Source organism: Nuphar pumila, chromosome 2 (assembly GCF_984573655.1).
Source record: "Nuphar pumila chromosome 2, dmNupPumi1.hap1.1, whole genome shotgun sequence".
In the NCBI taxonomy this organism is placed as follows: Eukaryota; Viridiplantae; Streptophyta; class Magnoliopsida; order Nymphaeales; family Nymphaeaceae; genus Nuphar; species Nuphar pumila.
The window spans coordinates 7,856,813-7,872,831 of NC_143250.1; the positions used below are offsets into that span (position 1 = coordinate 7,856,813).

The 16,019-nt window shown below is 36.1% G+C and overlaps 1 protein-coding gene and 2 non-coding genes across 3 annotated transcripts; all 3 read left to right on the forward strand.

Annotated features, from left to right (window-relative positions):
* Positions 1-834: 834 nt before the first annotated feature.
* LOC149844634 (rRNA 2'-O-methyltransferase fibrillarin 1-like) lies at positions 835-7,970 on the forward strand. The gene is made up of 7 exons (XM_089994987.1): positions 835-960; positions 1,123-1,460; positions 1,674-1,769; positions 1,922-1,999; positions 2,365-2,541; positions 5,690-5,758; positions 7,531-7,970. Exons 1-7 carry the CDS (start codon positions 945-947, stop codon positions 7,711-7,713), a joined length of 957 nt encoding a protein of 318 aa, XP_089851113.1. The 5' UTR covers positions 835-944; the 3' UTR covers positions 7,714-7,970.
* Positions 4,471-4,541, forward strand: LOC149844635 (small nucleolar RNA snoR60). The gene has a single exon (XR_016430658.1). It is a non-coding gene; the product is annotated as a small nucleolar RNA snoR60 (small nucleolar RNA).
* Positions 4,766-4,837, forward strand: LOC149844636 (small nucleolar RNA snoR60). Its single transcript, XR_016430659.1, has one exon. It is a non-coding gene; the product is annotated as a small nucleolar RNA snoR60 (small nucleolar RNA).
* Positions 7,971-16,019: the final 8,049 nt, after the last annotated feature.

Here is a 16,019-nt window from a genome sequence, read left to right on the forward strand (position 1 = left end):
GCTCAACATATTTTTCTAAATAGCATTTGAGAAGAACAAAGAAGGGGTGGGCTCCACCCACATACTCTTCTCTACAAGGCAAGCGCCTTTACCACCAAGGTAAGACTTTTTTTTGGTTGTTGTTGTTTAATCAACAAACTTAACACATATACTTGAACTAATTGCCTTATACAATCACATGAATTGAGCTTAATCAAGCTAATCGAACTTCAACTAGCTTGATAGTTTGATCACGCTCTGCTTGTTTATGTATACCGAGTTAGACTCATTTATTTACTTGAACGGTTTTGAGTCAAAGCTTAAACGGGCTGAGCTCAAGCTAGCTGGGCTCACTTTTATATTTTTGAAAGGCAAGCTGGGGTTAGGCAGACCCTACCAGTTATACAACCCAGTTATACAACTATACCATTGGGTTTTGAACCTGCAACGCCCCAACACGAGGTGCGTGCACTAGCTGCCTCCTACCAGACAAGCGGAGCATCCCGTTGGTTACACTGTGCAGCTTTACCGTTGAGAATAATAGTTTACTAAACTAAAGTAATTTTATTACGGAAAACGGAAGCATGGGGCTACCTTGGTAACAACTAAAACCCTAAATGCCAATAGAGGCGGCTCTGCTGTAGGAGCTGTTAGTGCACGTCAACTTGTGTTGAAGGTTGCAAGTTCAAAACCCAATGGTAACGGATTGGGGTTCTACCCAACTCCAGCTTGCGTATAAAAAAAAAAAAAAACCCTAAAACCCTAATCCCATTACCTAAAAGTCTCAAAACCATTGAAATATTTTTTCGTAAAGAGCAGGGCTAGTACGGTAAAATTCTCTTAAAACCCTAAATCCCTCCTTTTCAGCTAACGCGCGCGCCTATATATGAAAAACTCTAAAACCCTAAAACGAAGACGCTTTCACCCGTTGTCCGTCCCATCGCACAATCTCTTCTTCTCTCAGCATGAGGCCCCCGAGAGGTAAACTCTTTCTTCTTCTTCTTCTTTTTCTTGGTTCGATCGGGATATATCCAAACAATCTGCGTATTTCGCGATTTTCTGCTTAATCGTTTGTGTAAAAGGCCGGATTTCTGGATATCTAATCCTGATTTTCATTTGGGTATTCTTTTGCCTGGGGTGAAGGTAGAGGAGGAAGGGGCGGAGATGGAGGACGAGGGCGCGGCGACGGTGGCCGCGGAAGAGGTGGAGGAAGGTTTGGTGCAGGCGGAAGAGGTGGAGGAAGGTTTGGTGAAGGCGGAAGAGGTGGGGGAAGGTTTGGTGCAGGCGGAAGAGGTGGAGGAAGGGGTGGAGGAAGGGGACGTGGACGTGGTGGTGGTGGAATGAAGGGTGGGAGCAGGGTGGTGATCGAGCCGCACAGACATGAAGGAGTTTTCGTGGCGAAAGGGAAAGAAGACGCCCTCGTTACCAAGAACCTGGTTCCGGGAGAATCCGTCTACGGCGAAAAACGGATTTCCGTTCAGGTGAAAAAACCCGCTTTTCTCGATTTCTTTAGGCAAACTATTTTTTTTTTGTGGTTGTTTGAGTGAAGATGGTAAATGGGTTTGCTTTAGGTTTGAGGCATTCCCAATGCTGAGCAAGAAATGTGATGCCTAACTTAATTTCATTATTTTTTAGTGCTTGGGTGTGAAGCATATTGAATAACTCATCGCCATAGTTGCGTTTTGAATGTCCAGAATGAAGACGGCACGAAGGTGGAATACAGAGTTTGGAATCCGTTTCGATCGAAGCTGGCCGCGGCAATTCTTGGCGGCGTGGACAATATATATATGGTAAGTCATTGTTTTGCGAGGATTTCCTTTCCATTTTATGCCTTTTTCTTTTATGCATTTTTCTTCATGTTAGTGCCTCAGGTTTGTGGGTGTCTTCCTCTCAGACTCATGATTTTTTAACATTTTATTGATTTTCTGTTCGTTGTTGTTAGGGTCCTGGATCTCGTGTTCTTTACCTAGGAGCTGCTTCGGGAACCACAGTGTCTCATGTATCAGATCTAGTTGGACCGGTAAGTTCGTGATGATGTTAAACACTCCTTTCCTCGCATACTTTTCCCAGTTGGCAATTCAAATGGGAGTTGGAATTATTGAATGTGAGTGCTTGAATTTAAGCCTCAAGTCTACATATTTCTGGGGCTTGTGCAAGTGAATCAAGTTGAATAGCCCATTTGAATTTGGTGGGGTTTGGTCATCAACATTATCGATATTCTCACCAAGTTAGTGTGGACGTTACCCTCTTGTAGTATTGAGTCTGAATCTGATTACAGCTTTCATATTTATTTTTGCTATCTTGCTCGTATTACAGTGCCCATATGTGTTCTGATGTTTCCTTACCCTTTGTTTGTTCTTTTTCTGCTGCAATTGGATTGGATAGACTGGTGTGGTTTATGCAGTTGAATTTTCGCATAGAAGCGGAAGAGATTTGGTAAACATGGCGGCAAAACGCCCCAATGTTGTACCTATCATTGAGGATGCCAGGCATCCTGCAAAGTACCGTATGTTGGTTGGGATGGTTGATGTCATATTTTCTGATGTTGCTCAGCCTGATCAGGTATGTGTGTCTGCTGCTCGAGTATCATTTGCATCCATTTTTTTTGGGCAAGCATGTTGCATAGTTTTCATTTGGGCTATATACCATGATACTCTGATTCAACTCACTCCTTGATGTAGTTTCAGTCGAGCTCTTGAACTCATTTTAAAAAGTTTCACTATTACAATGCTTATATTGAAGACTTGTGCATGTTTTGCATCTTTGTATAATCTTGTTTTAGTCAGTCATTTTGGGCTGGTTGTGGGTAGATTCTTGTTCATGTAGGCCCTCAGTATTCCCTTGTATGCGTACTAAATAGTGTTCAAGTAGCATATACTGGAGGTGCTTTTGATGGTTATGACATCACATTTAAACAGAGGCACACACACACAGACGACCTGCATGCAAACTTGCTATGAAGGGCCATCCATCTCGACCTCCCTGTTTCTTTCATTGAAAAGGTCAAAAGAAATCTATAGTAGTAGTAGTAGTAATAATAATAATAATAATAAAAAAAAATGAAGAGGAGATCTATGATCACTTTGTTTTCTTCATGTTTCACATTTTCCTTTTATTTATTCTTTTTTCTTTAAAATTTTCATGGCCTTGAATCCTTAGACTTTTCTAGGCTAAAAAACACAAAATCTCGTCTTCTCTCGTGCCCATGGTTGGTTTAATTGTTTTAGCGAGTTACACTAACAGAGAAGGTCAATGTGGATCTTTTTTATAATATAAAACTTAAAAACATTTCCCACAAGAGGTGGTGTATCCTAAGGTTGCTGGGTCATGGATGGTTTATCTGCCCTCACCAGTAAGCCAGTAACTAAACCTCCATATCAATAAGGCTGAGATGGATGCCCATTGATGGGGATGCTGCATGCTGTGTCTTGTCCTCTACATAAATATGTGTATACGTGCATTTTTTGGGGGGGGGGTGTGAGCATGTGCATATGGGTATGTGTCGTGTGTGTGTGTGTGTGTATTGAAATTGCTTCATTATGATGGACGCGATGCTTGATTATTTCCTAGTCCCTCACACTGTTTATATTTTGCATTGCACAAGTTATTCCATTTCAACTTCTTGCTATGTTGTAATGTTCTTTTTTTTAAATTGTGTATTGTTATGTTGTTTTCCTAATTTCCAAAATTTCCAGTTTTTTCCTTCCATAAATTGCCAAGATTTTTTCAATTCCTCAAAGAAAAACAAGTTTCTTTTAGAATCTTCTAAGAGGTGGTGTATCCTAAGGTTGCTGGGTCATGGACGGTTTATCTGCCCTCACGAGTAAGTCAGTAACCAAACCTCCATATCAATAAGGCTGAGATGGATGCCCATTGATGAGGATGCTGCATGCTGTGTCTTGTCCTCTACATAAATATGTGTATATGTGCATTTTTTGGGGTGTGTGTGTGAGCATGTGCATATGGGTATGTGTCGTGTGTGTATTGAAATTGCTTCATTATGATGGACGTGATGCTTGATTATTTCCTAGTCCCTCACAATGTTTATATTTTGCATTGCACAAGTTATTCCATTTCAACTTCTTGCTATGTTGTAATGTTCTTTTTTTTAAATTGTGTATTGTTATGTTGTATTCCCAATTTCCAAAATTTCCAGTTTTTTCCTTCCATAAATTGCCAAGATTTTTTCAATTCCTCAAAGAAAAACAAGTTTCTTTTAGAATCTTCTAAGAGATTGTCACAGCCGTGGTATTTCAATAGATGTATTTGTGAATATGAATTATTTACCTTTTCATATAGGCATACATTAATATGTGATATTTTACATTTAAGGTTCCTCTAGCTCTTTAATGTTTTCATTTGCATTTTTGTGAAGGGATTCTTTATTCCTTTCCCGTATTTAGGTAGTGCATATTATGAAAAGTTAAAATCCTTTTCAACTTTTTTTTTCCATTTTTGTTTTTATATATATTTCACTATTTTTACTGTCAAGTGCATGTGATGAGTTAACTCGGATTCCCCTTCAAGACATCTCGGATGATGTAATTCGAGTCTCTGATGCAAAATTGCAAATATTTTGTTGCCTTGTAATTATATATTTTTAATCATTTTAAACAAATCCTGTAATACATGAAAAAGTGAAAATGTTATTGACAGGCAGCCTCTTTCCATCACATGCCAGTTTTTTGTGAAGTCCTGTTTTTTCTTGTCTTCCACTTTTAGATTTGATAATCAAGCAAATATTTACTTTTGGTTTTTGTCTTTTTTTTATCCTTGTTTTTCTGCTAAGCATATGATGAAATACTCGGATTCCCCTTCAGGACACTATTGGATGATGCTATTCGACTTTTCTGATGCAAACTTACACCATGTTAATGTTGTGTGTTTCAGTAGTTTCAACTGTAGAAAGGAAACTTGATGTTGGTAACTTGTACTATTATCCGTTGTCAGTTACTGTCTTTTATGGCCTAAATGACTATATGAGCAAAGTTGTGTGTCATCTGCTTGCTTATGAAGACAGTTGTTTATATAACATGAAATGCTTGTTTGCAAGTTACTAAGGACAAATGAGGATGGTTTATGCCTTGTCTTAGTTTCACCGGGAAAACTAGGAATCTTTGGAATTGACTACTTGCATGCTTTCAGGCATTATGTGCATGCTTGCAAGCCTTACATCCAATTCACAGTAATTAGTTTATTTATATGACACTTGTTATTTACTGATCATGGTTCGTAGAAAAAGATTTATTTAGTGAACAACTCATTGTGTCACTTGGTTTTGTTAGTAAAATAGCATCATGGCTTATGTTTTCTGTGAACGAATTTGGATATCAGAACTGTGTGGAGCATCAAAGCAACAGGTCATTTTTTTCATTTCCATTCGGCGTCAAACTGAAATCTTTGTTCTAATGTTCTTGTTTGTGTGTCTTGGTGGCTGCACTGCTGGGAATACGTGTGGTATTCTATGTTGATCTTTTCAATCTGTGAATTTAATTCATATAGCAGTATTATTAATTCCATTGACTAGTTATTTGATTTCAGTTACCATCCATGTGGTGAAGCATGATTCTTTTAACTGTTGAAATTTCAGAAGTTGAATTCTTTCCGTATTACATGCAGTTATTCTCTCTAAATGATGACCACTGCTTAGTTTCTTATACCAATATTATTTTTGTTATTTCTGCTTTATCTGTCCCTTTGTGTTATGCAGGCTCGCATTTTGGGGTTGAATGCATCATATTTTTTGAAAAACGGTGGACATTTTGTGATATCTATAAAGGTATATATCTGAGAAAATTGATTTTATTGCTTTTCTTGGTCTAGTGGGAATACAATTAGTGCCCATTCTTTACATATGTGTAAAACATCGAAAACTGCATAGCAGCATTTTCCTAGATAAACCACTTCCATGCTGATACAGAGCTGGATGACTGGATGCATTTTGATGTTATATTGGATGCTTTAAATGCTATTTGGTAAGGGTGCCTCTGCTGTCTTCTAACTGGGCATTCTGTGGACGACATCTACTTTCATGTATTTTTCCTCGATGATCAAGGGTTCCCACTTCTAACTGCATTGTTGATCATTTAATGAAGCTCTTTCTATAGAATATGGGTGTTTTCTTGACAAATATCCCAATAATTTTATACCAGGTGATACATATTTTAATATTGCACCATGAAGGTCACATTTGAAAGTGGGAAAGATGTAGGAAAAGTGATGCAAAATGTAAAGTTTGTACGGATTTTCCCACCCAAACGAAAGGAAATTTCTCTCTGAGAGCTTTTCTAAAAGGTAAATACTTTGATAGGAAACATTCCTCCAGGGGGGGTGGAGGAATGTTTACAGGTAAATTTTGTGGGCCCTCTCTTTCTCACCACCACCACCCACCATCTCACTTTTGTGGAGGGTTCAACAAAACCCTCTTCCTCTCCTTTGTTTGAGACCCTCCTTTCCACCATCTCACCACCACCACCACCACCACCCACCTTCTCACCACCACCACCACCACCACCACCACCGCCATTTGGGTCTCTCTCTCTCTCATCTTCATCTTCTTGCCACTCACCCACCCACAAGTCTTCCTATTTTGGAAGGGTACCAGTTACCACCAGCACCACCTCCACCACGGAGCCTTCTCCAGGCCTCAGATGGTGTGCAGCAGCCATGGTGGAGGAGCTGCTTCACCACCACCCTCCTCCTCTCTCTCATTTTTCTAAATTTTTTATTTTATTTTTCTCATGCACACAAGTGAATTTTTATTTTGAAAGATTATGATATCAAAACATTTCGTAGGCAAAATTTTATGAGAAGTTTTCTTGCTTCCAAATCTGCCCGACATGGCTTTTGAAATCCACTCTCAGGATATGCATAGCATTACACTGGACTGAATAGCAGTGACTGTGCTTGAAGAAACTAGAGTTCTTATCTCATGTGCATAGAGAAACTGATTCTGAAATCCAAGTAATTTTACCTTGTGCAGTTTGTGAATTTCTTGGTCAGATCTCATCCTTTTCATTCTGGGTGTAGATGATTTTGAGTTTTAGTAGGTTGGGCTTGATTTCCTTGTTATCTTCAATTTTCTTCTATGTAGCTGTTTGCCAAATTTTCTTGTGATGCACACCAAGATATTTCTATCTTGAAAACCTAACCAGATGACCCACATTGTATTTGAAAACGTTGCTTTTAGGCACTCTCAAGCTCAGTGACTAAAAGCAACGTCTTCTGTGTTGGTAATTCCGTGGAGTGATTCTGATATTGGGATCTGTTTTCTTTAAAGATTTGCATCATTTTCTATGAATTTCTGGTTCTGTTAGGAAATTTGCTTGTGGGAATTGGAATTTTCTAGGATAGCTGGAGTTTGTTTTCATGACAGGTATAAGATTAATTAGGAGGATCATCTTTTCCTGCCAAACGACAATTTATGACATTGTTTCAAACCAAGCATGCCGTTGTAGGATACTAGCAAATCTGCACTCTAACACACATTTTCTCTCCCTCCCTCTGTGTGTGTGTGTGTGTGTGTGTGTGTGACATGCTTTCTGTTTTCAGGCAAACTGCATTGACTCTACTGTCCCAGCAGAGGCTGTTTTTGCACAAGAGGTGAAAAGGCTGCAGGGAGACCAGTTCAAGCCCTCGGAGCAGGTTACACTTGAGCCCTTTGAGCGAGACCATGCCTGTGTGGTTGGTGGTTACAGGATGCCCAAGAAACAGAAGCCTGCACCTGCTGGTTAGCCTGAAAAATAGGGGCCAAGATGTTTCTCCCTTGTAGTTCCTTTTGTTATACTTTAAGCATGTTCGAGATGATATATTCTGTTCTGGTCGAGTTAATAGATTCTAATCTTGTTTAATTACTGAAGCATTTCATTTCTAGCCTGTTATTGCTGTTGGGTTGCTCTTGATGCCATCTCATTATAATTTTGTTTCTTACTGTAACACGTGGATTGCTTACCATACATTGATTGGTGTATTTGACTAATGTTGGTTCTTTGTGGATATCACTTGCAATGCCTTGGTGATGGAAAAAATTGGGGGCGATAACTTGCCATGATGGTTTGATGTTTGTTTCATTCTTGGTGGATGAGGATTACATCAGGTCACCAACTTAGCATTCTGGTGAAAATTGCATAAAACAAACAAGGTCTAAGTGTCTAACCTTGAAGGTAAAGGATTCCCACAAGTTGGAACTCACGGGTAGAATGTTTTAACTGAATGTAATTGCATGAATGTCTTTAATATGGTTTAATAGGATCAAAATCAGATTGAATGTTAAAATATTATTATTTTGAAGTTGAAAATATGGTGCATTGTAGGGCGTCGAGTTTTAACCCTCAGGAGGTGGTATGAAACACAATTTGACGAGACATGGTCAGTCTCCATGATGAATCACTTTTCATAGAATGTGGCACTCTCAAAGGGAAGATGCTTCTTTTGGCTGAGAGTAACAAACACCCCATCAGAAATTCCAACGTGTTGGCGAGACATGGTCAAGGGTCGGTCTCCACTAAAGTAGACATGCACATCTTGTCTCTGGGGGGTCAGTTTTTAAAAAGATAAAAGATGAAATATTACATTTTTTTTTACTTACCCACGAGGTTACCTAACATTACCCTCCATGATTTAAAAAAAAATTACCCTGAGCTTTTCAAATGGTCTTCATCCCAAGTTGATTGGGTTAAACCGCTGTTCGTAAACTGCCCTAAGCTTTTCATTCTGCTGAGGACCTGCAACTCGTGGACCTAGTCCTCTAGTGTTTTTCTTCTTTTAATTTGTTAATAAAACGTTTCATCTCCTAAAAATAAATAGAAAAAAGTTTGATTTTTATCTCATTGGCGCCAAAAAAATAATACAAACTTTCATGAAAATCTCTTTCCCAACCTAATTGGGCATTTCTGAAGTTCCCTTCGGCATTAGATTTTGAGTGCCAGGCCACCTAAATTCTACGTTCTTTATATTGGTATTTGAAATGATCGGGAACAGGTCTCATCATCAGCATTTTCTTTTCAAAATCAGGATAAATTTAAAAAATTGTTTTATTTCTCTTGAAAATCTTATTAAATACTGATATATTTTAATTTTAAAAATATATTTAAAATTTAAAATTATATGATAAAATATAAGAAAAAGATTAAAAATATAAAGTATATAAAAACGTGATATTTTAAAGTCATAGCCCATTTCTGGGATTATATTGGTTTTGGAAAATCTCAAGATAAAATCAGGATATTTCAAAAAAGTAGCTGACATTTGAATTGCTCTGGTTTGGATATCTACCAAAGGCTGAAAATAAAATCTGTGAGTTGGAAAGGAGTTTTCTAAATCTGTTCTCCACTTTTCTCGTCTATTCAAGGGTTTGCACTTTGCACATGGTACTTTCTGAAAGTAAAATGATGCACTGAAGTAGTGCAGTTTGGGCCTCTCTGACACGCAGATTGCTTCAGCTTTATCTTGCAGATTATGAGCACATAAAGATGATTAGTAATGCTCCGGGAGCACCTACTGCCACCTAGTAGAAACCATGTGTAAGTTATATCTTCTCAGTCAGACTTCATAGATGCATTCAACATATTTTATTTGATAGAAACCATGCTTTGGATCAAGTTTTCTGAACACAAAAATAAGGTTTTTTAGGTCTTGAAATTTTGGTACACTGTGAGCTGTCTATTTTTTAAAGATCTTGAAAAGCCAGCATATAGGTGACATTCACACTATTCAAAACTTGTTTTCTACTAAAAAAAGGCATTAGATCATATTTACATGGTGAGTTTGGCATTGTAATCTCATAGAAGGCGACCCACACCTTCACAATGAGTCAAAAATTAAAAAAAGTTTAGTCAAATCAAAACCAGTGTAGACCGAACCAAGCCGAGCCAAGTTGAATCCGAGTTCAAGTCCAAAGCCAAAGCTAAATCCGAATACGAATTCAAATCCAAGTCAAATTCCATCTAAACTTTAACATTTAAAGCTTAAATTGATAAGCGCCTCGAGGGCTTTGCCTTCTAAGCCAACTCTCTACATTTTAATCTCAGAGTTTTTCCAATGATGTTAAATGTAAAACTAAACACTTTTTATAAAATGAGATTTTTTCTCCAAAAAATATTCTAAAAAGACTAAGCAACGAAGAAAATATTTTGCCAAAGACATTGGTTAAAAAATGATATAATTTTGAGCTAAATAATAACAATCTCTTACGTAGATAGAAAATTATAAAAAGAAAAATATGAAGTTATTTGTGAAAGTCATATGCATAAATAAAAACACATTTTTGAGTTTGAACTTTCACATAGTGTGAATACGATTCAAACAATCTCAGAAACTAAGTAGGTTCATTCACACACATATTCTTTTTAGGTAACTATATGTGTTACCAATATATAAAAGCTGCATATATTTAGTGTTCTATATAGTATTTCACTTTATAAGTGCTTTAGACACAACCTTAATCTCTTAGAAGATGACCCATACCTTCATACTCATATAGGTGAGTCTCTTAAAAGTGAAAACCTATTTAAACCACTTTAGCCAATTTAGCACACAGATCTCATTAAGAGTCGCAAGACTCATCTTCATATTAAAGTTTTCAAGCATTTACATCAGAATGAGTACACTCTATCTTCGTATATTTTTTAGTGCTCACCCAATTACTCTAGTGACTTATTTTTTTCATTAAACCAAAAACTCAATTGACCTAATTCACTTGGTTGAGTTTCCATCATAGGTAATTTCTTTAGCAGGTATTAATCATATTCTCTCATATGTATTTTTATTATTTTTTTTAAAGGCCTTTCATAAGTGAATCTGCCATATTTTAACAAGATTTCATATATTTTATTAAAATTACTGTTTACTTGAGTAAATTATTCACAATATTGTGTTTTACACTTATATGTCTATATTTTATATTGTATATATATTACTTCATACTTTATACAGCAGCGTCTCCATCAAAATGAATTGCTAAAGGCAATATTTGCTATCCAATGGAATCTCAATCAAAATATTTCTCAACCATTCACCTTCCATACTAGCAGATAATAGTGCTATAAGCTTACTCTTCATAGCGGATTGATTTATGATGGTTTGCTTTTTGAACGTCCAGGATATTGCCTTAGAACCAAGGGTAAAGATCCATCCGCCTATGGATATAAAATCATACATATTCGAATTCTAATTTACAATACTATATCTCTCAAGGTTAGCAAATTCTGTTGCATAGAATAACTCATAATCCAATATTCCTTTAAGGTATTTCAAGACCCTTAAGATTACATCACAATGCTTAGGTCCTAGATTGCTAGTATATCTAGTTAGTTTGCTTATACAAAATGTTATGTCAAGTATAGTTTAATTCATAGCATACATAAGACTACCAATAATGCTATCATATCTTTTCGTGTATTTAGATAATTTAACATTGGGATCAAATGGAGTATTAACAACCTTTCAATCGAAACAATTAAATTTTGAAGTAATTTTTTAATATAATGTGATTATTTCAAACCATATCCATGCCTATGTCTAACAATTTTGATTCTAAAAATCACATCAACAACCCCCATATCTTTCATACCAAAATTAAATGACAAAAATTTCTTAGTGTCATTTATGCATCATACACTACTATCAACATATCATCTACATATAAACAAATTATGACAATATTTTTATGATCAACCTTAGTGTAAATACATTTTTCAGATTCAAGTATATTAAATTTATAACTAAAAATTACTTGGTCAAATTTTCTATGCCATTGTTTTTTTGCTTGTTTTAATTTGTATACGGACAATTTGCAAATTTTTTTCTTGATCAAGAACTACAAAACCTTCCCGTTGTACCATGTAAATCTCTTATTCTAAATTATCATTTAAGAATGGAGTTTTAACATCCATTTAATTAATTTCAAGCTTGAAACTAAAGCTAAGGTAATACTAACTCTAATTGAAGTGATTATAAAGACATGAGCATGTATCAAAATAATCAATCCTTAGACTTTTGTTTCAAACCATTTGCTAATAATCTCGCTTTAAATTTGTGAATTGATCCATCTGTTCTAATTTTTTTTTGAAAATTCATTTACAAATGTGTTTTAAAACTGAGCTGTAATTCAGCTAAAATTCATGTTTATTTTCAATAATAGAATAAATTTCACAGAGATCAAGGCTATTTAGGTTGTCTGAGCCAGACAGTTTCCTACGAAAAAAGTGAGTATGAATTTGTCCATCTCTAGTTTTCGTTAGGTGTTTAACCACCAAATACTGGGAGCACTAATCACCAACTGGGGCTCCGCTTGTCTGGCAGGAGCAGTTTGTGCACGTTACCTTGTGTTGGGACGTGTCAAGTTCAAACCTCAAATGGTGTGGTTGTATAACTGGTAGGGGTCTGACTAACCCCATTTTTCTCTGTGGAAAAAAAGGGGAGCACTAATCTTACGGTCTAGAAATAACGTAGACTATCTGGGTGAGGAACTAAACTCATTAATAAATAAATTAATATATCTGATTCGACATGGCATAACTTCTGGCTAGTATTAGTGATTTTTACATTATTGGGAAGCATATTCTTACAACTAAGTTTAATAAATGGAAAAATTAATTTGCTACTACCTGATCCGAGGTCATTTAATCAGTAATTTAGATCGGATAAAGTTTCACTTAACTATATATTGCCCGTCCGTATCTCTTGCCAAGAAGAACTTGAATACAATCCAAGCACCAATATAGATGTATTTTACTAACGGGGGCTCAGCGTGGTTGGTAGGGGCTGTCAGTGCACACCTTCTTGTGGTGGGACGTTGCAGGTTCAAACCCCAGTGGTAAGTTGAATAATAACTGGTGGGGGTCTGCCTAACACAAGCTTGCCTTTCAAAAAAAAAAATTTGATGTATTTTATGAGCCACATGTGGGTTGGCATAGTGGGGTTGGGCCTTGCCTGTCAGCTGGGCATTCAGGGTTCACTTCCTGCAAGAGTCACCCCCTGCCCAAGCCGACGCCGAGCATAGGCCCTGCGAGCGAGGGTCCTAGCCTAAGTGTTTTATGCCTCTGGGAGGCTGAGCTAGGGCAACCAGGTCTTTGATCTCAAATGCTGTTTCTTCGAGTAATAAATCGAAAGAAATATTGATGTATTTTATAAGCCCTACCAAAGTAAAAAATATGGATGTAAATTTATTAAATTAGATATGACATTTCTCTTTAAATCAGTAACAGAATATTATCATAATTAGAAAATGAGAATTCCATCCGAATTGTTTACTTATGGTTCGCAAAACTAGATGACATGCTGGATCAGTTCCACATAGACATGACAGAATTCTAACACTGGTAGAGAGCTAGGGGTGGACCTCTCGGGTTGGGTACCAGACAGATAGTCGGGTATCCAACCTGTGATGGGCTGGTTTTTGTCTGCCATGTGCAGCCCAAAGCTTGATAAGCATTGGGCTCGACCCGGCCTGACTGGTAAATGGGTGAGGTAGGTCTGGGTGTCAATAGAATGGCATCCCGACAAAGCCTGGTCTGGCTCTGCTTGTTTACAACCTGACCCACTTAGAACCCAGCCTGATAAGACAAGGTCTGAACCCAACATGAGTCGAGTTGGTCATTCAGCGGGTCTATATCCGGGCCGGGCCTGGTGGTTCCCAAGTGAGGCCGCCCCTATGGAGAACTATGCATTCGTATGCCTCGAGGGATCCCGTTTTGGACAGGTCGTGGTTTATGTGGACCGTGGATGGCATGATGTGGCGTGATGAATGGGAACATATGCATCCTGATCCGGTCCTTTTTATTTGCACATGGTAACCGGTTAAGAGATGATTATGGGACTGGATGGCCATGGTCCATGGGTCCGTTTAGTGCAAATATCTGTTTCTTGAATTTGTTTCCTAGTGATTTTATGTGATAAAACTCAAAAATGATTTTAATACGAAATGTGAAAAGCATGGAAAGTTGTTTTTTTATATAATTTGTATTGAAGGTAGTGATTTAAAAATACTAAAACTCGTGGGGGTAACCATTATTTTCAAAACTCACCATGTTTAAATGTTATATTGAATTGTGTATTTTATGATAGAGTTAATAATTAAATTGACTTGTTGTGAAAATCCAAAGCAAGAAATGTTATATTTGAACCTTGAAGAAAATCGTCTAAGAGACCCACTACTTATACATAGTGATGGAAATCAAGGTTATGAGTCAATGTTGAAAGCGTGTTTAACTTGATGGAGTTTTGATGACCTTGGCATAATTTACAAAAATATTTTTTGAAAGCTTTATGGGAGTTGAAGAATGGGTTAATTTAATATTTAGTTAAATTGAGAGTATGTTTTGGGAAAATCTCAATACCTTGAAATGATTTTGAGAAAATATATAATCTTCTGACCATGATCTTGTTGCAATTTAGTAAAATTAGAATATCATATTATCGAAGAAATATATTTCAAGAAAAGCATTGCAATGGTACGATCATTTGCTTGTATGACTTGTTAATCATAAGCAATATTTTAAAGTGCATAAATAATACAAAATGTTTTTTCATCTTAAAATGAAAAACATGGGTTTAGCTGATGTTAAACTTGATATTAAATTGATTAGACATAAGAATGGTTATGCATTGACATAATCTCACTAAGTTGAAAAAATATTGAGAAAAACTCATCATGATTGAAAGCTTGTTGCAACTCTATTTGACCTTAATATTAAATTATCAATTAACACCTAAAGAAGTATCTCAAACTAGAGCTTGTGAGAATGCCATGAATTAAACGAGACAAGATATAGTCTTTTGCATGAGCAAAATGAGCTTATATAGCATTAACTCAAGACGATTATCTATCAAGTCCTCAAGGATTTGAGAGAAAATCTAAACTATGAGATATTTTTTATTGGAAACCCAATGTATTTGAAGGGTACAATAATGCAAATTGAAATAAAAATATGAATCATTGTCCACGAGTGGATGAATATTTACTTTTGGATCAAAAGTAGTTGTTTGAGAACTCAAGAAGCAAACTGACTTATTCAACAATGTGAGTTGATAGTACTAGCTTTAGCTAGTATAAAAGCAAAAAAGATTGAGAATCTCTTGATAGAGATCTAAATAAATTATAAATCTATGATTGTTAGTCAAGCAATTATGTGTAGCACTCAAAGAATATTTATAGTGGAAATCTAAACTTGTAAAGTTTAAAACACATTTATATAAAAAGTTTATTCAAGCAAAGAGTATTTGGACTTGTGAAATCTTGCTAAAACTGAACATATCTATTGACAAAAAAATTTTCTTAATAAATTATCTGACATTGAGAGGAACATGGTTAAAGCCTATAAAAACAATCAAACACCTATGATAGAAACTCATCCATATGATATGGGTTAAATCAAGTTTAGTGGTTCAATGAAAAGACTAAGACACTAAGTTATTTGTTAAAACACTTATAAATTTTTTAATTTTTGATGTCAAGTGCTCGAAACTTGTGAGTTGAAGGTTGAGTTCAAACTGAACTCATAATGGCTAAGGTGATTTAAACAAGTTTACATTTTTGTTGGACTAACCTATGTGAGTCTCAAGGTAGATGTCACTTTCTATGAAACTTAAGATTTGTCTCTAGAGCACTAATAAAACTGAATATAACACACAATTCTTAATGTGTGACTTTTATATATGAGTAACTACACTATGATCACTAAAAGTGAAAGTGTGTATGCTTAAAAAAATCAATTAGGATTCACAATTCAAATCTAACACTATTGGGCCTCAGATTGACTATAACTAAGTAATACTAATAAAAAGGTTTAGTTCAATCTAAAAATATACCTTTTTTATGTATTGGATCTTTATGAGTAATAATTTTGTTTCACTATAACACTTTGTGTTGCTTACCACAAAGTTGACACCCATTTTTTTTTGGGTTTTTCCAACCAACTTCGATCATTGGCTTCCAACATCATGTCATTCCATGACTCATCAAAAATTGAGATGTGTTCTTTCACATTCCTCGAGATTGGGTGTGAACCATTTATACTTCTTTATTCATCAAGAATACAAAG

Coding starts and splice junctions, on each gene's coding strand:
- LOC149844634 (XM_089994987.1), top strand. Junction 2,000..2,364: donor TATCAGATCTAGTTGGACCG/GTAAGTTCGTGA, acceptor TGGATTGGATAG/ACTGGTGTGGTTTATGCAGT. Junction 5,759..7,530: donor ATTTTGTGATATCTATAAAG/GTATATATCTGA, acceptor TTCTGTTTTCAG/GCAAACTGCATTGACTCTAC.